General features: G+C 47.2%; 1 protein-coding gene across 1 annotated transcript; it reads left to right on the top strand.

Moving 5' to 3' along the window:
- The first annotated feature begins 4860 nt into the window (after positions 1 to 4860).
- On the top strand, positions 4861 to 19746 carry LOC135383946 (amiloride-sensitive sodium channel subunit alpha-like). The gene is made up of 14 exons (XM_064613224.1): positions 4861 to 4965; positions 5070 to 5127; positions 5228 to 5364; positions 6458 to 6570; positions 7652 to 7812; positions 8546 to 8644; positions 13148 to 13262; positions 13944 to 14013; positions 15468 to 15513; positions 15578 to 15591; positions 15663 to 15735; positions 15808 to 15944; positions 19449 to 19496; positions 19555 to 19746. The coding sequence occupies exons 1-14, from the start codon at positions 4958 to 4960 to the stop codon at positions 19628 to 19630; spliced, it is 1155 nt and encodes a 384-aa protein (XP_064469294.1). The 5' UTR covers positions 4861 to 4957; the 3' UTR covers positions 19631 to 19746.
- Positions 19747 to 20933: the final 1187 nt, after the last annotated feature.

Below are 20933 nucleotides of genomic sequence, written 5' to 3'. Positions count from 1 at the left end.
CGTTAAAGGAGGGAATTCTTCACTACAGCAGCTGACAGTGATGACAACGACAATCGTACATAGATAATCATCGACAAGGCGTGTGTAAACTTCCCGGAGTCGATTTCGATGATGGATTTGTGACATATTCTTTCATCAATCCACACCGCACCTTGTACTCAAGACGGAACACCGAAGAGTGGCATGCCTTTGGGGATGTCTTTAAGCTCCACGAGAAGCTGAACACTTTTACGTAAGTATTGTTCTTCGGAGCGCGCTTCATAACGAATATGACTAACTGTAATCTATCCATGCACGCATGTAACGCAGAACACTTTGATACGACGTGTAATACATCAACAATGCGGATCCACAACTCAGTTGTAGTGCGTGTCCTGGTGTGGCTGGCATGCATGTGTGGGTTTTTGTACCAGGCGTCTGAAATCATAGAAATGTTTCGTCGCTATCCTTTCACTGTCACCATCATCGAGGAGGTTCGACAGAACATCATTTTCCCAGGAATCACAATCTGCGTGGACAGCTGGTAAGCGAATAAGTGACTCCCTTGCGCTTCTGGTCAGAGAGAGTCGGGGTAAGAGAGAAATTTAGTTTGAAACTCATTCATTTATGTGTGCCGGACAAAAGAGCTCACATGCAAAACGGCGAGGAAGCAGGGAAGTTGATGGTGACCAGCATCCATATTTGCAACCCTGAGATTGAAGAACAAAGAGACGTGACACAGGCAAAGAATCTCAAGTCGTGTATGACACGTCGTATCGAGATTCTGGGAGTGCACGTCCCATCTTTGTTCCTGAATCTCAGCATTGTAAATATGGATGGAGTTCAGTCCCATGGAGAACACAGCCTGAGTTCGACAAAAATTCAGTGACAATTTATCGGTAAATGCAAGAGAAATGCGTTAGCATTAAGCGCCTTTCTCTTCTAAACTCGACTTCCGGTTCTGTACTTCCGGTCTAACCTGTCTTCTGGTTGTCCACATCCGGTCTAAACTTAACTTCCGATCCGACACTTTCAATTACCATATGTAAGTCAATTTAATTAACCGCGTCACTTGAATTAACTCAATTTAATTACGTTTACTTCCTTTAATTACTCTCAATTTCCTTTTAATTGACGTTGGTTACCTTTAATTACATTTAATTACCTCCGGTGACCTCGGGTTACCTTCGGTAATCTTTAATTTCATTTAACCTTTCTCTTAATTACATATATCTTACATTCATTACCTTTAAACTGAACTTTCTTGCTTTAATTACCTCTAATTGCTCTTACCTCTTATTATTAGTTACCTTTAACTACTTCAATTTCATATCATTTACCTTCATTTACATTTACCCTCTTATCTCTCCTCTGCATGTCCACTTGTACCTCTGCCTTTGGGAGGCTTCACCATCTCATACACAGACACACACATACAGCTTTTTCATTTTGACGCTCCTCATGCTAACGCGTTAAAACCTGTGCTGTCTTACCGTTGCAAGACAAGCGCAGAGCCATCTCATTTAAACACAGAGCTAAAGCCGAAACGCATGCGCAGTAGAGACGACCGCACCTGGCAAGCGGCCAGGAGCAGCCCATCAGCCCATGCAGCCCAGCAAACAGCCCATACACGCCTGCACACCCGTAAGTTCAGACTCGCCCGCGTGTCTGGCGCGCCGCCAAGACCGCTTCGGCAGACCTGCTCCTCTCCGTGACGTCACCCGCCGCGGCGCGCGTACATTGGCTTCCGCTCCGTGACATACTTTCCTTTACTCTCAACTCTCCACTGCCCTCCTCTCTCACGCGGCGTACTTCCCTCTCCACATTTTGACCAAGGTCGACCCGGCTACTTTTCCTTGAAATGACGCCTCTAATGCTGACCAGGGATCGGAACCGAAACTGAACCCGAACCGAAAACCGGAAAAAAACGTTATTTTCTGACGAACCCGAACCGAACCGAACCCGAACGATTTTTTTGCTTGTCCTGAGCCGAACCGGAACTGAACCGAGAAAAATTGATACGGTTACCGGTTCGGGAATCGGTTCAGAGGTGAATTAATTGTACTACTGACCGACCTTTTTTTTGCTCACCTGAACGGTTATCTCACACCTTTCTCTTACAATCGTGTACGGTGAGCGTAAGCTTGCTTGCATGTAGCAAAATTACTGCCAGTGGACCGGTTAAACCGATGCCGAAAAAAGTAACTGTTCTAATCCCTGTAAATGCCCCGACCGCTGACATATTTTTTTTTGTCTGTGTATGTGCGGGGGGGTGGGGGGGGGTTCTCCCTGAGCCGAACCCGAACCGAACCGAACCGATATACCTGAACCGGTTCACGCTGATAATTTCGGTTCAGCGGAGCTAAACCCGAACCGAACCAATATGCCTGAACCCGAACCCGAACCGGACCGAAAAAAATACCGGTTCCGATCCCTGATGCTGACGCATTAATAAAGGGATAAGGACGATATTCAATGGACCTTTTTCACACTCGCATCGTATTCTAGCGGCTGTCCAGCGAAACACGAGCGGCGCGCGCCAAAGCATTGCCGGCTATAGACCTGTTTCGCTGAAGTTTCACTCGGCGACCGCAGCGCTGATCAGGCCCCTGTTGTACAGCTGCCGTAATAGTGGATCGTGTGTGTCGTATTTCGCGCCGTTCCGCTGTACTGCGATGGCATCTCTACCAAAGAAAAGAAAGCCGGGTACACAATACTGTTGTATTGTAAACTGTTCTAACAGCTTGGAAAACACGAAGGGTCGGGTTCATGCAGTAAAGTCGTACCGTTTCTCCGGCAAATCATACGAAAAAGGCAGGCGAGAAGCGTTGGTGAAAGCAGCATATCCCGCTTGTGATTTCCCAGTTGGTTTTTCCCATTGCTGCGGTTTGCTGGTGCACGAACTGTCGCACTTTTGTTCACGTCGCAGCAAACAGCTGCAGCATTCTTGCATTTTTCAGTTGTGCTAGCTTTACAGGCGCAACTGGCGGAACGCAGTCTACGAGGGGCTTGTGAAACCTATAACAAATGTCAAGTCGTTACGTGCTAAGGAGCAGACACGTAGTCCAACACGTCATTTGTGTTGCTACACAGGTAACGATTCAGGAATTATGGGTATGACTCTAGAAATCGGAACGCTACGTTGTTGTGTGATTCATTCACTCACGCTGCCACTTATCTGTATGCTGTCGCAGGAACTTGCTAAATTTACCTCGTGCTGGGACGCTATGGGCCATGGGCGTACCAAGAGGGGACAAGGGGGCGTGTGTCCCTCCCCCAGAGCTCCAAGGTCACTTGTGAAAATTGTGGCTCTTTAGACATAGGTCGTCATGATTATTCTGTGATTTCATAATATGAAGCTCTGAACAGCCACACAGTCCGTAGCGCCCATTTCCAGGAAAAGAGGGGGCGCACGCTTTGCACCCCCCTTGGACAAAATCCTGGGAACGCCCATGCTGTGGACTGAGTCGAAAGTCACAAGCGCCGGAGGCTTTTGCATGTGCGCATGAATGCACGTGCAGTATGTAGAGAGGTGCGCTACACTCTAACGGAATACGAGTTTATGACTTACTAAATGTTTTTTACCGATCACGCCCACTTTTATGTAAATGATTTGAGGAAATGGTACTTAAGTTCAAAGACACGTTGTAGCTGACGCTGTCTTTCACTTGCGGGATGCATTTCTCCTTGATTAGCTTCACGTCGCCGTCAATTTCTTCTAATCCGTAGACGTGCATAATTAGCGCCTCTCCTTTCCGCAAGTTCGAGTCCCAAGATAATTCACTCAGGGATTTTATTTCCAGAAATCCGCAGTACAGACGCAACATGATTCCGAAACTGATCGATTTGCGCGGGTAGTGGTACGGGACCGAGTTGCGCGCTTTCGGCCATATGTGTTGCTGAAGGACATGGTTCGGAGCGCTCCCAAACGTCGTGCAACAGGCCTATAGGGGGATTCGATACTTGCGCCATCTTCGCAAAGAGGGCGCAAGTAGCACAAGTATCGAGGCATCCTACAGTCGGCGCCATGTTGTCGCCATCTATTGAATATGTAGGGAACTTTCTTCGGCGCCGTCAGGGTCACAGAGCATGCGCAGAAGCATTGTGAAAAAGGTCCTTTGTATTGAGTGCTCGCTTCCATCCCAGCAAGTACAGGGTATAGCTACGTATAAAAGTATACCCATGCCGGGGCGCAGCACTCACCAATTACTCAATATAAGTGGAAAATTCCTGTGTCTGTGTGGAACTCTAATTGGTACGTTTCAACGTGTTAAATTTCAAACCGATTCCTCGTACACTGCAATCCAAAGTTACAGCTAAAATCATCCACATCCTTATGGGAAAGCAATTAAATGGAAGCCATGTTGGGTAAACTTTTATAGGTAGCTCCATGTATATCTTCTCGGTCTGTTATTCATTCGTCCGATTGCCTGAAACACTCAGTGACACAGTGTATTCCATATTCCACATATATTCCAAAGTTCCGAAGAAAAAAAAAGAGAAAGAAAACAATGGTTCTCGCCATGATGAGTCGTCTTCCGAAGTGTCCTTCTACCATTGCTACATTTCGATTGCTAGTATTCACGCAGAGAAGTTTGGGACTCGCCCCCTGGTGTACACTGAACCAACCGTGTCGTGGGGATATTCTCGGGCAGTATTCGCACATTGCATTGCATATCAAGGCATTGCATGTGTAAGAGGTTGTCCTTCGTTGATCTTTCCGATAATTCATGACGAAAACGACATATGTGTTCCAAGTAAGTCGCATTTTCATTGCAATATGACCGTTTTTACTGTAAGTAACAGAAACGAAACCGAAACGAAAATCCCCACCTATAGGAGTCACAGTGGTGCCCCTAGTGAGGGTCCAGCCGCCATAGCCTAGTGAGGGTCCACTCTAGTCTAGTGATCGTTCTGTTTCTAGGCGGCCGCTTTCCCGCATGGACGTTTCCCATCTATACCCCTCCATCAGTTCAGAATGTTCATGTTTGTGGCACATTTCGTCGTTGATATAATCTATACCAATTGATAGGTAGGGGAGCCAGGAATGTACGTTGTGTAATAATTAGCTGTTGTTTTTCTTCGCTCAGGATCAACGAGACAAAGCTTTGTGAGCTTTACCCAAGTATGTGCACTGTTCAACAACAGGTGAGTGTCGGTGATATAGTGTTGGCATGGTACATGTCCAGAATAATCCCAGTAATGTGATTGCATCAATATCGAACTCAAATACCGGTTCAACACACAGACTATCGCCGATGGGGTTTTCCATCTTCAATTTGATCCAGTGATGCGACACAAAGTTGCTTTGGATCCTAAGGATATATTCCGGTGTACCATGAAATCTACCGTGCCAGTTTGTTCTTCATTTAACTGTCTAGACGTGTAAGTACAACAAGTAGGACGTGTAAGTGCTTGTATGTGCATACAAGTACAGGGTTACTCAAGACAAAGTACAGGGTTTGTAGACAATGTATAAAAAGTGAAAAACACGCTTTTGAAGCTACACTATACGTGGGAGACCGTGATAACCTATACACCAAATTCATGTAGAAATTTTCAGTTTGTCCAGTTCTATGTCGATAGAAGGCGAAAACTAAAAGAAGAACGCGACCGTCTTAAAGTTTACAGTAGCCTACACCATCTGCTATAAGGTTCGGGTTTGCGCAGTTTCATGGTAGCAAGTTTGTTACTATAGGCGGCTATCATATCGAAGTATAATACGTACTTTTGTTATTTCACTTTTAGTGGATTTGCTTCAGTTTTATTTTTCTTTCTTGCCAGATCCCGGGCAGTCATGTTTGCTTGGTCAAAGCGAAGCAATCTTGCATGTTCACGGTACCGAAAATATTTAGCCCAGTTCATGCTGTTTTGACGGTATAACCACTACAGTACTTATCAGACTCAGTCGCGAAGCGATTAATCTTTTTAATTGCTCGGTTATTTGGTTCACTCGATTGATTAGTTGCTTGGTTAATTAGCTCACTTGGTTAATTAGTTGCTTGACTATATGGCTCATTGATTAATGGGTTGCTAGTGGCGTGTTATCGCCGAGCAGTCTGCCTGCCGGTGTGACAGCATGTTGCTCTGGAAGTAATCATGGTTCCTGGGCCGACTTCACGGGGAACCGAGAGTAAATTGCGAATCATTAACGATGCCGCGACAGCTCAAGCAAATGGCGAAGTAGGGCACAGCCAAATGTATAGGAACGAGTGGTTTCTCAGTTTTCATACTTTACTGAAGCAAATCTGGAGGTTGAAAATTTGTGACAAGATTTTCTAGCACTCCATACATAACTGAGGAATGCAGAGTTGTCGCAGGTTGTTGCAAAGTTGCTTTCTTTACAGAGCGGAAGAAATCCCTTTCTTTATCCTGGGTAGCCCTGTATATTAAGCATATTCTGAGGAAACGTGTAGGTTCCTGCACTGTTGCTGTCAGGTAAAGAGCTAAAATGTCTTCACAACTTCACGAGTTTCAGAACAAGGAGGAGTTATTTCCGGCCGCCATCGTCCATGTGCTACACCATGGACGCTAACCATTGGGCAGGCGAGAGTCATCGCTTCAAGAAATGCAACATGCCCTGGACTTGGGGTGAGTTATCTCGGGAAGTAAGCAGCCAATGCGAGAGACGGAAGGTCTTGTCGAACCTGTTATCCGAAAGAGCCTTAGTGTATCATGCAATCTATTGTGACATCACATGGACCGACAAACGAAGTAGTTTAGAAGATGAGAAATTGATGTTTTGAGGCTGGAACACATAGAAAGAACAAATAGATACAAAGCCTCAAGTGCCTGAGAAATTAATGATGAAAGATGGAAGTCACTGAAAAGGTTAGCCAGCTGTAGGACTCGAACCCACATCTTCTGGATTACCGGTCCAGGGCTCTACCAATTGAGATAAGCTAACACACCTCCCCAGCGACTTCCAAGGGCGCGTCATCTGAAGGGACAAACGAACCACTCTCTCACTCATCCCCCTTTCACTTTTACATTTTTCTCACTCATACACACATACATACGACGGGATCGACGCAAGCGGCATCTGTTGAGCATGAGAAATTGATGTTCTGAGGCTGGAACACATAGAAAGGACAAATACATACAAAGCCTCAAGTGCCTAAGAAATTAATGATGAAAGATGGAAGTCACTGTAAAGGTTAGTCAGCTGTAGGACTCGAACCCAGGCAGCGCGAAGGAGTCAAATTGCGCTGGAATTGCGACTCACACTCTTGTATCAAACATACGATAACGAAAAATGCAAACTGTTACCTCTGTTTCAGGAATTATTGCAAGCATTGAATATTCCTCTTGTGTTTTGGCTGGGAAAGAGTTGATGGCGTGGGTCTCGTTAGGGACATGGTGGAGGTCAAGGCGTGTCGTCTGTATGATATAGAATCGCTGACTAGTACTGAGACTCACAACAATAGAAGAGAAAACAACGAACAAAACTGAAATGAACATAGTTCCACAAAAACTCAACGCGCCTTTTTACCACAGTGTTGCGGAATGCTTACCATTCTATAGCTGCGAATTAACTGTGTTCAGGCGAAGCTGTATGTTGTTTCGCAAAATTTACGCAGTAAAACGAATTTTTACACCAACTGTTCCACAGATTTCAGCTTCTTTAGCGGCCTCCTTAACACAATTTAAGAACTTTAACGGAACGTTTTAGATCTCACCATACGAGCAGACTGGAGGCCAGACAAGGTCATGCAACTGCAGAACTCGGAGAAGTTGCCATTGGTCGTGCACAGATCCGAAACATGCCCACCAGACAGACTCTCGTCAATAGCCATAAAACCAGGACTAAGTTACACAGTGTCTGTGGCACAAGTAAGGTCTTCGTGTTTGCGTCCGATACCTTCCACGTGCTCACTTTTGAACAAATTAGCAAAAATTGCAAACTCTATAAACAGCATATCATTTATGTAGAGGGTTCGCCAAGATAAACTTCGGGGTTTGTAACGGAGATAAAACAAATAGAAATAGTTTCGGGAAGCTGAAGTAGACGTTAGAGGACCTATTGTGCTCCAAAATTCTATGTCGATACTGCCACTTAGTTCATTTCTCCGTGAATAAATCGTGAAAAAAAAATAGAAAGACGCCGCTGCCTAACATTTCCAATCGGCTATTCCTGTGTTTCAGCTCCCTCCGTCAGATGGCTAAGCGGTCGTACGCGGCGTTGCAGACGATATCGAAACCAATTGAACAAGTGGAGCTGAATGCAGAGGACTACTGCGCGAAATCGTCTGCAACGCCGCGTTCGACGTGTCGCCATCTGACGGAAGGAGCTGAGACACAGGTATAGCCGATTGGAAATGTTAGGACGCGGTGTTTTTTTTTTTTAATTTTCACAATTTATCCGCAGAAAAACGGACCACGTGGCAATATCGACATATATTTTTGGGCCTAATACGTCCTCTATTAGCTTCCCGACACTGTTTCTATTTGTTTTGTCTTCGTTACAAACCTCGAAGTTTATCTTGGCGAACCCTGTACATCAGACAGACTTGAGCGGTTACGAAGGCTCCTTTTATGTGTGTTGCTACATTGAAATATCTTTCAGCAAACTGTGAGACGACTGCCGCCGCCGTACGCCTCGAAATGTACAGACTACAAGTCAATGGGCATAAAAGAAGAGTTCACTGGTTACCTAACACAAGATGTGCGTCACAAATACGTAACAGAACATCTTCGTGTTTTAATGCAGTTGTTACGCACGAACTAGCGTGGAAAGCCTGCACTTCATCACTTTGTGGTGATCGAGCGCATGGGGAAGGCCGAGAGAGCAGGCAACAGCCAACAGTTCCGTAGAACAAGTGGACGTCAAGTGTTTATGGTAATTCACAGAACTGTGGGATTGCCCAAGAGATGTTGCCGAGACAGAGGCCATTGATAGAGCAAAGTTTATTGACAGGGCGTGCCAGAAGTTCAAGGGTCGCCGTGAAGACGTTGATGCTGACGCTACATTTCCCCCCACTCAGATGCAGAAACAGCGTGATGCACCGCGAACTAAAGGACTCTAGATGGACGGAGCCCAGTGCACACGTTTGCGCTAAGGGCGAAGTCGTGCAACAGGGTCTAAGGAGCGAGTCGAGGAGCGAGTGTCGATGGGATAGAAGACGGGATGTGTTCTACAAAGGCGAGCCTCAATCGGTCCATGCTTATGGTGTCCTCCTTCCGTTTCTGGATAATCGTGAAATGCTTTGCCGACCTCTTGATGACGGGATGAGGGCGTGAGCAGGGACTTTTCAAGGACTTGGTGATGGCATCGGTACGCACGAATACGTGAGAAGCGTTTAGCAAGGCTTGGGGGGCATATACGGGCCGCGCCGAGGGTGTATGGGACGGAAGAGGTAGAAGAGGGGACATGGCGCGGGCCAAGTGCGTGACGTAGTCGTGTGTCGGAAAGTCCGAAATTGTGTGTATGTGTGTGTGTGTGTGTGGTGGTGGGGGGGGGGGGCTAAGAGCTGAGGGTGGCGAAAAGAAGTCTACCGGAAGGCGAAGCGACGTGCCGTATATAAGATCTGCGGAAGAACCGAGATCTGTCTTCAAAGCACAACGTATGCTCAGCCCCATTGGCACGTTGGCAAGCGAGGCATGACCGGGTCCACTGGCGAACGTCCTTGTTGAGTGCAGGCGAGGCGTAACGGGCTGAGATGAGCGCCTTTGTTGAGCGAACTCCGGAATGCGACACTGAACGAAAAGAGTCGACGACTCCTGTGCGTAGTGTCAGGGGAACGACAGTGCGCGGAGTTCGAGAGGACGTGTCGCAGAGAACGGGGTCGGCAGCATTAGGAAAGCTGACCTCCGCAAGAGACGAGAGGGACGTTCTGAGGCGTTGGAGGGATTCATCGGTGGCTTGTAAACGGACAAGGGGGTCGCGTTTCAGGTTGCGCGCACCGCTGATGGAGGACATCCAACCGAATGTGTTAGCGGGGATGTTGTCTGGTCCTTTGACGTGCCGAATGTCTGTCGTGAATTCGGCAAGGATCGAAAGATGACTAATCACGCCTGGAGAGTAGCGCTGACTGCCAGAACCCAAAGCTGAGTTCAGGGGCTTATGGTCCGTATAGATAGTGAAGGAACGGCCTTCCAGGAAGTGATGGAAGTGTCGCACCAGCATATAGGCAGCTGGTAGTTCTTTGCCGAATGGGCTATACTTCGCCCTTGCAGGGGTCAACTTTTTGGAAAAGAATGCCAACGGTTGCAGAACGCCAAGCGACGCCAGGGTGGCGCCAACAGCATTGTTAGACGCGTCAAGCATGAGTTACATCGGCGCGTCAGGTGGTAGGCGAGAAGTGCGGAGGCAGCTATGGAGCGTTTAGCTTGCACGAAGGCTGAAGTGGTGTCATCTGTCTAAGCAAATGGAGAGGTCAGAAAGCGGTGGTTCGCAAGCAGATCTACCAGTGGTCTCAACACCACAGCGCAGTTCGGAATGAAGCTGCGATAAAAATGGATGAATCCGAGTAAACGTACGACGAAGCTGACGGGAAGCTTCGGGATCATATGGAGTGCTCAGGACCAGTCGGAGGATGAGCCAGAGGCCGCGGACGACAGTGTACGGGGTGCCCACGTGTGGTGTTGCACACGGATGTTGCACTGCACAGGCTGGTTGTATGGCAGGGTCCATTCACACGGACTAGTCAATGAAGGGAAATCCTTCTGCTAACTTCGACTGGAGATGGGGAAGGGTTGTGTTTGCAAATGACAAAGGCTGCGTGGTTACAATGCAGGATACGGCTATATGCGTGGTCTGATTGGACGCAGACGGTGCATATCGACACAGAGGGCGTACTTGTGCAGGAAATCAGCTAATAAGATATCCGAATCCTAAGATATCCTAATCCTAAGATTGGGTGGGAGACAGCGGCTACCAGGACGACTCACGGGAAAGAGCAGCGAAAGCCGAAGTTTAGCGTAAGAGAGCGTTCGGCGTAGACCGGAATGGAAGTGTTGTGGACAGCGGTCAAGTGATACAGTGGCAGACGTAAGCGGTCAGCACTAGAAGCCCAAGTCGGCGTTCTCCCTTCTTCTGCAGGGAGAACGCCGACTTGGGCGCCTTTGTCCACCAGTAAGTTGACTTGGAAGAGCAGTCGACAACGAACAATAAACGGCTGGGGGTCAGACCTGGGGGACGCTTGCCGCTAGTGATCCCCGGAGTCGTTTCCCGTCGAGCTGCAGGGTCTTATGCACTTCTCGGAAGCAGCAAAAAATCGGCGGTGATAGCAGCAGATACCTAGACTTGCAAGGTCGAGAGCATGGGTTCTGCCGCTGCGGGAGCGGGACGGGCTTGGCCTTCGGCATCGAAGCCGAGAGCAATTTGAGTTAGGAGCCAAGATAGCTGCAACCAGGTGGGAAAGTCTGTTGAGGTCTTCACGCAGCTCAGCCATATCGTTAGTGGTGGAAAGACTGAGATGTTAGAGGTTAGCCTTCGTGGACGAAGGAACCGCGCAGATGGGCAGCGTCGGCACTTGCATAATTTTCTTACCGTGCGACGCTATAGCTCTGGTAAAGGCAGGTTGAAAGCCGATGCAAGGGTCATCTGGACATTCGAGGGTAGGCGCTGTAGGAAGAGTTCCTTCAGCACAGCCGTATCGAATGCCGCGATCGCCGAGGAGGGCTTGCATTTGCCGCAACAGCTGAGATGGCCTCCTATACGCAATCTCCCTTCTGGTTAGGAGCCGCAGCAGACGGCGTCGCTCAACCTGTGGTGCGCTCTATGATGGCGGTCTCGAGTGCATCGTAAGGCTGCGAGGCTGAAGAGGCTGCCGCCAAGTGGGCCAAGTCCACAATGGCATCTTGCGGAAGGGCGCAGTCGACATGCCGGTATATGGTGATCTGCGATGCCACGATAGCAAGGGCGAGCTGGCACCCCACTTGCGTAAACCATGCCGCGGGGCTGCTGAGGCGGAATGTAAGGAGTGGAACGGAAAAGTGGGAGACGGCTGTGGGCGATGCAGTCGGGATTGACTTGGATGCATTTGAAGGAACGGGATCGCTGACGGACACCGGAATGTCAGATCCGAAGGTTCAAGGCTGGGAAACGGGTTGGCCATGTAAAGTTCGGGTCACCAAACTATAGGATCGTCCAAGAGATGTTGCCGAAACAAAAGGTAGTGCTAAAACAACGTTGGGCATGGGCTGGGCCCATATGGCAACATATCAAAGGCTGTACTGCAGGGTGCAGGTAGTGCAAGCGTCCACGCGTAACGCCTCGGAACGGCAGGAACTGCGCAGCAACACTGCAGTAAGAATTCGGGCAGGTGACATGACATACTGAATCATCACCAGGAGCAGTGCTACCTCAAGGTCGTATTGTTGTGCAGCATCTTGGAATAGAATGAGGAAATTTCCTTTCTCGCGAGACCGGATGGTCGGGTGTTCCATATACACATATCCTGTCGCTTTTACTCTGCTACCTCACAACCTAATAACATGTCGTTCAAACAAATGTAGGATCAACAAGACGCACGAGCAGGCATGTGCAAATAGACACAAGGCAACGGGAGGCCGAGCCGGCATATCCACAACAAGGGGACACTGATTCATTAGCGAGAGGTATAACCCAGCTACCTCATGAAGGTCAGTCAGCGGGACTGTAAACCTGGACAGGGAGGACCTTTAGGAAACCCCAGCGATCTAGAATCTCTAGTAACTGTGAACGAGACTCCGTGTTAAAGATCATGAAACTGTTTAATATGTGCAATTAACTATTCAATAGGTCCTCAATAGGTGTAGTACACTTCTCCAAAGGAGGAGAGGTGTCAGGGAGAAGACGACGTGGCCATTCACGCACGAGGCTTGAGCGCGGCTCGTTCTGCGGTTCGCTTGTTCTACGGGTTGGCTGTCTCTGGTCTGTATCCTCCGGCACAGTCCCTTGTGAAGCCGTCCCAGGACGCACGACCCTCCCGCACCCCTGCCGCTATAATCGTCACGTTGCCCGCCTGAGCGTGGCTGACTACGGCAAGCACCACACGACCACCACCCGTCTGTGCCCTCGGTGTTCCCCCTACGCCCGATCAAGACGTTCTAATACGCCATATTAGTCTGGGATAAAACGACATGCCATATGGAGTTTTAAGTGTCTAAGTGAACATATAGTTAATTAACTTGTCGGGTGGAGGCAAGATTAACTGCGTTATTTGTTTTATTTTTATTTTTTCAGTTGTGTGTCCAGGAATGCTTAATTCACGTAGAAAAGCAGACATGTGGTTGTATCAGGTCAACCCACGAATTTGCGGCCAACTTTCCGGTACCTACTTGCAACCACCAAGCACATGGTGAGTGAGCGAGTCAAAAACGTGGTGCGCACGCCTCAGTGGCGACAACGTTGAACTGGGTACCATGGTAAGAATTAAGAAATCGTAAAAGAAAGTAGATGTGGGGAGGAAAAGACCTTAGTGGAGATTTCCGCTCACGCAACTTGAGTTATTCGGACACTCCAGTTATTCGGCTATTCTAGACACCTGATAGGAATGGAGTGCTTACGTACCAATAACCCAGAGGAATAACGTCAGTGATTGCGACCACCACGCAATCGCAATCTACTCCGCGACTGCGACAAAGCTCGTTAGTGGACGGTTGCCAGTCTTCTTAGAACTTGAGAGAGAACAAAGAGAAGTACTCCCTTCTCAACGGGGTCATCTGGTGTACATCACGACTTGCCACGAAACGCACCACGCAATTCGGCATTATGTGCTCCGCGTCCTCTAGCGCACGTACAACGGTTCCCTTCAAGCATATCTAAAAATAACAATTTCTATTATTCACCTAAAAAAATGTGGAAGTTCTTCACACGCTTTTCCTCCCCGTTAGAATGATGGTTACGCGGTGATCCTTTCTTCTCCTTATACTTGGGCAATTTCAGCTGTGGTTACGTGATGATCGTCCTTATCTTCAGTGGTGTCTTCGTTATAGAAATCAAATTAATTAACGCTAACTAACACTCTGTCAATTTGCAGTGGTATGTGATAAGCAGGTAACCAACGCTACACTTCAAAAGTGTCTGAAAAAGTGCGGACCCCCGTGCGAGTAAGTACCATTTTCATGTGTTCTGGTTCACGCCATGTAATGACAACTCTGCTGCAAAATGATTGAGATAAGAAGTATGGCAACTACCGAGTGTGTGGTAGGGTACACCGAGCAGAGCCTTGATACGCATGACTACTTTGCTTTCTTTCTTTTACAAAAAAATGCTATGGTTTTACTTACTTGACTTTACTTACTTTGAAATGTATTTTTGATTAAATAAATTCAATTCAATTCAATTTTGAATGTAAAAGGCGAAATCTCGATGACAGTCACATAATTGTATGCTCACCTGGATGGTAACATGCTTGAACTCATGTGTTCTAAAAGTTATACGGAAAGTTATCTCACTCTTAATTACAAAAAAAAAAGGAAATAAACAACTATTAAATTACGCTTATGTTGAACTTTCATCAGCATGCTAGAGGGGGAATCTGAAACATGCGTTTGTGACGTATGTTAATGCGTACCAAAAAGAGAAAGTGAACCCTGCAACCCAACTGGCGTCAGTAAGGTCTGAAGTCACTATTGAGAGAAGCTCTGCGGGAGAGTCGGGTGATTTTGTGATGTGGGAACGAGGGTTCAAACAAGCAAAGAACAGACATATGGATACAACAGATCTGCGGAGCACGATAGATTTGATACGCAAATAATTAATGTGTGCGACACTGCTAAACACTCGTCTAAACTCACTTAAGAGAATGCTCACTCATGCTCAATGTGGCGAATGAGCTACGCATGAGTGAGCAAATGGATAGCTGAGCAGGGAGTGAGTGGGCATGAGTGAGTAGACAGGGAGCTGAGCTGGAGATGAGTGAGCATGATTGAGCAAACGACAATATGAGCATGAGCAAAATTTACTCGTGAGCATGAATGGGCAAACAAAGAGATGAGCATGAGCGAGCAAACGAGGAGATATGAGCATGAGCAAGACCCACTCATGAGACTGCTCATTCACGCCCCGTGGCGAATGAGCTGAGCATGAGTGAGCTGAAATAATACTCAAATTGGGTGAACTGAGCATGACCGAGATTTAGCAACGCTCACGCACCGTGAGCTGGAGCAGTGCCCCTCTCCGTGTTTGCGATTTCAAATAAACCACTGCGCTATTATACCTTATACCTCATTTCACTCTCACTTAATCCCCATCATATCAGCTCAACTCCCTTCATATCATGCGCTTCACGCTCTTGACAACCTTGAGATTTGTGAGATGCGACAGCAAAACAGGATCGGAGGAAACCCGTGCGCGGGCGTGAGCACTGAGAGAGATCAGCCAGAGACGGGAAGCAGAGCCGAGGATGAGTGAGCTAACGCAGTGAGTGAGCATGAGTGACCAAGCTGAGAGCTGTGCTTGGAGTGAGTCAGCATGAGTGAGCGGCAGTCACGAGCGCCGACCTCTGATAAAAACCCCAAGGAGCTTACATTGTTTTTTCTTTTCTTTTTTTCTACTTCAGGGAGACGTCGTATGACGTTCGTTTGACCAGCCTTGGAGAGGAACGGGTAAGGAGACTGTGTACAACAGAACTAGAATTGACTGGTACATTATTTCCCATTTCGTTTTCAGAAACATAAAGACAGGTATGCAAAATGTCCATTTTGCTCATCCATTCGTCAACTATGACTACCTAAACCAATAATGTACCTACTAGGATAGCCTTTGGAGTGTCCGTGAAGTTTTCATCAGATTCTCAGAAGATATTCGAGTATCAACCAAAGCTAACGGTATTCAGCTTCTATTTCACCCTAATTGTTACAATGGCCATCTTTCCATAATAACCCTGGAAATCTTTTCAGGTAATCGAGGCTTTCGGTTACATGGGCGGCTACATCGGTATGTGGTTGGGCCTGTCCCTCTATTCCCTAATAACGGATGGTGAAAAATGGATGAGGAATTTTTTCCTCAGACGCGCTGCGAAAGCCAAAGAAGGAAAGTAAGCAACTGTCTAAATTTATATACGGAGTCTTTGATATTTAGTCGCTTTCAAGGCAGCGCAGGGAGGAAAATGTCACTGTAATCCTGCAATAACTTTATGTGTGAAGCGGCTCCGAGGAATTGAACTAACATGCCTATGAGCGACACCACCTGTTAAAAGTATCGTACACCAGCAGACATGCAGGCGTAGATTAGCAGCTTGCTGCTTGTAAACCGTGTGCAACGAGTAATACAGGGTGTCCCAGAAAACCTGTCACCTAGAGTCATGCGGTCAACGGCAAAAGGGACCATGAAAAGATATTTGACAAACCCACGATCATTGTTAATTAGTTCCCCTGTACTAAAGTATTCACTCTGTGAAATGTGAAGTTGAAAATCGTACAAATAGCGAAAATATTGTATATTTACCACAGGCGTGAACGGCAGCTGCTACGGCCCGCCTTCGAGGCGAACTGGCCGTGACATCATACACAGAACATGTTGCCGATTCGCGGACGGGCTTTTGCGAGCAAAGTCTAAAATTTTCAAACAAGCTTGCATACTTTGTCATGAAATATGATTTAATTTGACTTGGAGACAAGATTGTAACTAACCGTTGACACAAAATCCTACGAGAAATGTAATATAGCCGTTGACTGTCAGCATGGTTACCGGAGCACGTTTTCCTCTTTGAACTTCTTCTTCCTCAGAACATACCTTCGCCGGTGACATTCTACGAGCTGCTGCGTACCGAACGATCCATAGACGCTGTAGGTGTCACATAACCTCTTCCTCCATTGCTGATAATCTGCCTTTCGCCATATTTCAAGTGATTTCGACGGGAGATGTACAATGTCGTTGTCGTCCAAACCGAAACCATGCACCCACGTGGTCCGGCGGGGTGCGTCCTCCTTGTCGTTCACAGTTGGCTGAGAGGATTGGATGGCGATGACGTAAGCCCACTTCGAAGGCATATATCCAGCGGTCACGCCCTGCTATTTTTGTCTGATAACTGCGCCCCCGTTGTACTGAATACGGTTAAAAGTCGATGTGTGTACGATAGTGATGGATCATGAGAACGGTTTCCTGCAGAGTACTCGGAATTCTCGAAAATCATTTCATGGTCCCTTTAATGGGTTTTTGCGACCTCCTGATGTGAATGTCGTGTACCGTAAGTTTAATTATGTAAATTTTTGCAAGCTTAAGTCGGAAATTTGCCAAGTAAAGGTCACTTTTTTACCCCACCATTGTGAAGAGCGTCTCTAATTTACTCAAATTAATGATAACTGGAAACTGGTTGGAAACCCAGCCCACCCCGGCATCGCAGAACGAGATAACACAGGCATGGCTTATCGCGTCTGACTTTCGCTGGGATAATGCTTTCCCTCTCCCAATTTTAGGAACAACTACTTTTTCTACTATGAGTCTGTGGGCTGGCTTTGGAACCTCCTTTCGTGAGACTGTGAGCGATTGCGCTCAAAAAGTCATGGGGCGTTATGGTCCGGTGCTCCGAAAAGCATGATGTTCGGCTATTTTTTTCGATGGGATAGCTCATGAATATCACTGTCAATTATCATGAACTTGAGTGAATTCGGCACGCTGTTCACACTGGTGGGGTAAAAAAGTGACCTTCACTTGGCAAATTTCCGAGCTCAGTTAACAAATATTTACATACTTAAACTTACGATAGATGACACTCACATCAGGAGGTGGCAAAATCCTAATAAGAACAAATGCCGTTAACCGCGTGATTCTAGGTGGCGTAGTCTTTTTATTATAATTCAATGACACGTTTTCTGGGACACCCTGTATATGTGAGAGACAACACTTAGTGTTTCTAATTTCCGAGCAAAATTGCGGTAAAACGACTCGCGGCGTCGTCTGGTGGGAAATAATGCTCAATTCATCAAGCAACAATGATCGATGTTCCCGAGTCCCGATTGATCTCCTGCCGGACAAAAGGGAGAGTGCACGGACTAGCTGGTACATGACGATAACAAGAAAACCAGACATGGAGACAAAGAAGGACTAACACAGGCAGTTTCTCATAGGTGGAATTGCTGCTCTTGATGGCTACGTAGCTGACACGCAGCCAACTTTGTTTTACACCCAATGTTGTGAGCATGCGACGTACTTTCGCCACCGTACTTGAGGAGTGGTGCGCAAATGACGACACAGTGGTGCCCGTAATTTCCAATTTTAAATTTCTGCAAAACTATGAGCGCAATTGGGGCGAAAGCTGTGACGTGAGAGTACTGAAGGCTCAGGGAACACCACCTAGATAGAGAAAGTCTGCTTACTCGTCGACGTGACGTAACAACTAAGAGTCAGCCAATCAGGATCGAGTTTTCAACGGTTGTAGCCAATCACGAAGGTGCGGTCGTGGCCATGGAGACGAACTACAGTCTGCAAGTGGTGATTGAACGTCCCCGCGTACTAAATGGGAAAACTTTAAAATAAAGCATATAGGAGCATGGAATTGACCCCAAAAATTTTTAAATTTTTTTTTCTGCAACGTCTTCTACAACAAATAAAATGAGCTGCTGTTAAAGAACGATGAGCGCAAGTAACCCAGAGAGCACGCAAGGCTCCGTTCCACACAGCGCTCTCCACATCCGAAGAGCGCCGAAGCGAAGCCGAAGACGGTGTGACGTATCACGGGCTACGGCACGTGACCAGTGACGTCCAACGGCACAGCTGAAACATGTATAAGCGGCGTGCGAGCCGAGATGAAAAAACAAAGAAAAAAGGCGCCCAGCAGCTTCTACGTCACGCGGGGCTCGTGTCTCACTCCCGCGGCTGCCGTTCTCCGACTGTCTTTTATAATGCCACGAATCATCATCGCGAAACTTCCAGGGCAGGCACGAAACGGTACATCTCATCCCGGCGCATGCTGAAGAAGAAGCAAGAAGCTTCCAGACACATCGCCTGCTCTCTGGCAAACGCACGTGCTGTTCCTAGACTTTTCGGCGCGACGCTTAAATGCTTGTGCGCTCCAAGATGGAGCATTCATACTTTGGACTCAGTTGTGTTCAGAGAGCTATCACTCTTGTGTTTTGCTACCAAGTAGTCTAATAAACCGTTCGCTGTTTATTCGACGACTCGCCGACCCATTTCGCTTCGTGACAATAAAGTGTATTGCGCAGTGACATTACGCCGCAGATCGGAAATATTTTGCATGGTGACTCCTTGTGAACAGCTTCACAAATGAAGCAGGATTTCGAGTCATGTTAAGGGTCACTTCCATGCTGCTTTAAAACGGTCCTATATCTTCCTCAAGACTGATTTTCTGGAAAGCGTGTTGCACTTTTTGTCTACAGATTCAAAGCTACAGGTTCTAAGTTAGCTGCAATCATTTGCGAGTTCTTGAATTCGCAGAACGGCGAATCGTAGTAGCAGACGAATTGTGACTCTAGTTGGCGTTGTCTCAGGCTATCGAATATATATAAAGTTTCTGAGATTGATCCTCTACTGCTTTACGAACGGTACCTCTAATTAAGTATTGCTTGCAATTAAATTGCAGAAAGATGGCCGTGAAGGAAAGCTTGATGAAGACTGTATTTCCATCAAGGTGATACGGGCTCTCCTCCCTACAAGTTGATATAATATCATCCTCCTTCTTACCTCAGGATCATCCCCGTCACTTCGGTGGATAAACGAACAACGGGTGCGAGTGAACCGGCTGCAGTTCATCGCCGCTTTTGAAGTTTATGCCGACAACAGAATTATAGAAGTTATATTATGTTGTTTTCAGAAGTCGTCGGATTTTCACGTGGTTAGAGTCGATAAACGGTATATGATGCCGAAGAATAAAGGTATAATAAAAGGCATCCACGTTCCTTATTGCACATGCGGGTTATGTAGAATTATAGGCCATTCACGAGACTGATGCTCAGTAAAGCACTGCAGGTTCTGGGAGGGGACCCTGTGAACAGAGAGGATTAGTATACGCTACCTATCACATCTATCGGGATAACTCTCTCCCCTTGTGGCGTACACTCGGTTTCATTGAAGTACACCGCTGCCGCTGACCATACCGGTGACTGCATCCTCTGAAGCCCCCGTGCCAACTCATGCAACAACGGACTAATAGTGGAATAAAAAGCACGCAATGTCACAAACAGAACCAAAATGTGTTATTTTGCTGGCGTGTCGAACAACACGTCAGAGACCGTCACTCAAAACAACTATCGCAGAGTGCAACTTTGCTTTGCGCATGCTATTGCAATAAGCCAGTGCGTTTTCAACAACTGAATGCCAAGCGAGATTCTCGCATGGAGAATATTTCCACGCGCACCAAAATTCTCGTTTGGTCTCTATCGGCAATTCTGCAGTCATCGAAGTCGCCATCTTGCTTGGCGGAGTTGAACCGTAGCGGCGTTAGAGTCTCCTTTGCGCATTGTAGTGGTGACGTCTGCACCAGCTGGAGCCCACGACCAGTGTACCAACACACTCTAATCAGTCACTTTAGTTAGCTTAATGTTATGGTTCGAGTCCTAGTATGCCGAGCTTGCGTTACCTTGTTTTACTGAGCTGTACACTAGCACGGTATACGTACTCCATGCAATTGCACACGGAATACTGTATGCGAGTAGGCCAACCGTCTGTGCAGCCTTCCACTTTCCCTCTCTCCTATATAGTTCGAGGAACGACCTCGTTGGTCCGTCTCCCAAATAAGGGGGCAAAAGGTCAACATGAGGCGCACGTTGTTTCATGTGGAGTACCATGCAAAGTCTACGTCACACCAAGTCTTGTTGCTGCTTTGTGATTGAACAGATACTTCGTCACGTGGTTTTCCTAAACTTCACTCTCTCTCTCTCATGCGCAGAGTCAAACTGTCGTGTCACATTTTAAAACGCGCCGACAGGAAGAAACCACATGCACCTCACCAGAAAATGTTGTTCGTTGATTTGAGAAACCAATGAAGGGGCTGCAATAGGGGAAAGAGGAAAATTGGGGAGCTGCGCTGCCTTCTTGCATAGCGTATTACAACAGTTTCCTGCGAACA

The sequence above is a fragment of the Ornithodoros turicata genome, chromosome 2, assembly GCF_037126465.1.
Source record: "Ornithodoros turicata isolate Travis chromosome 2, ASM3712646v1, whole genome shotgun sequence".
Taxonomy (NCBI): Eukaryota; Metazoa; Arthropoda; class Arachnida; order Ixodida; family Argasidae; genus Ornithodoros; species Ornithodoros turicata.
This window is presented reverse-complemented; position numbering and strand designations above follow the sequence as displayed.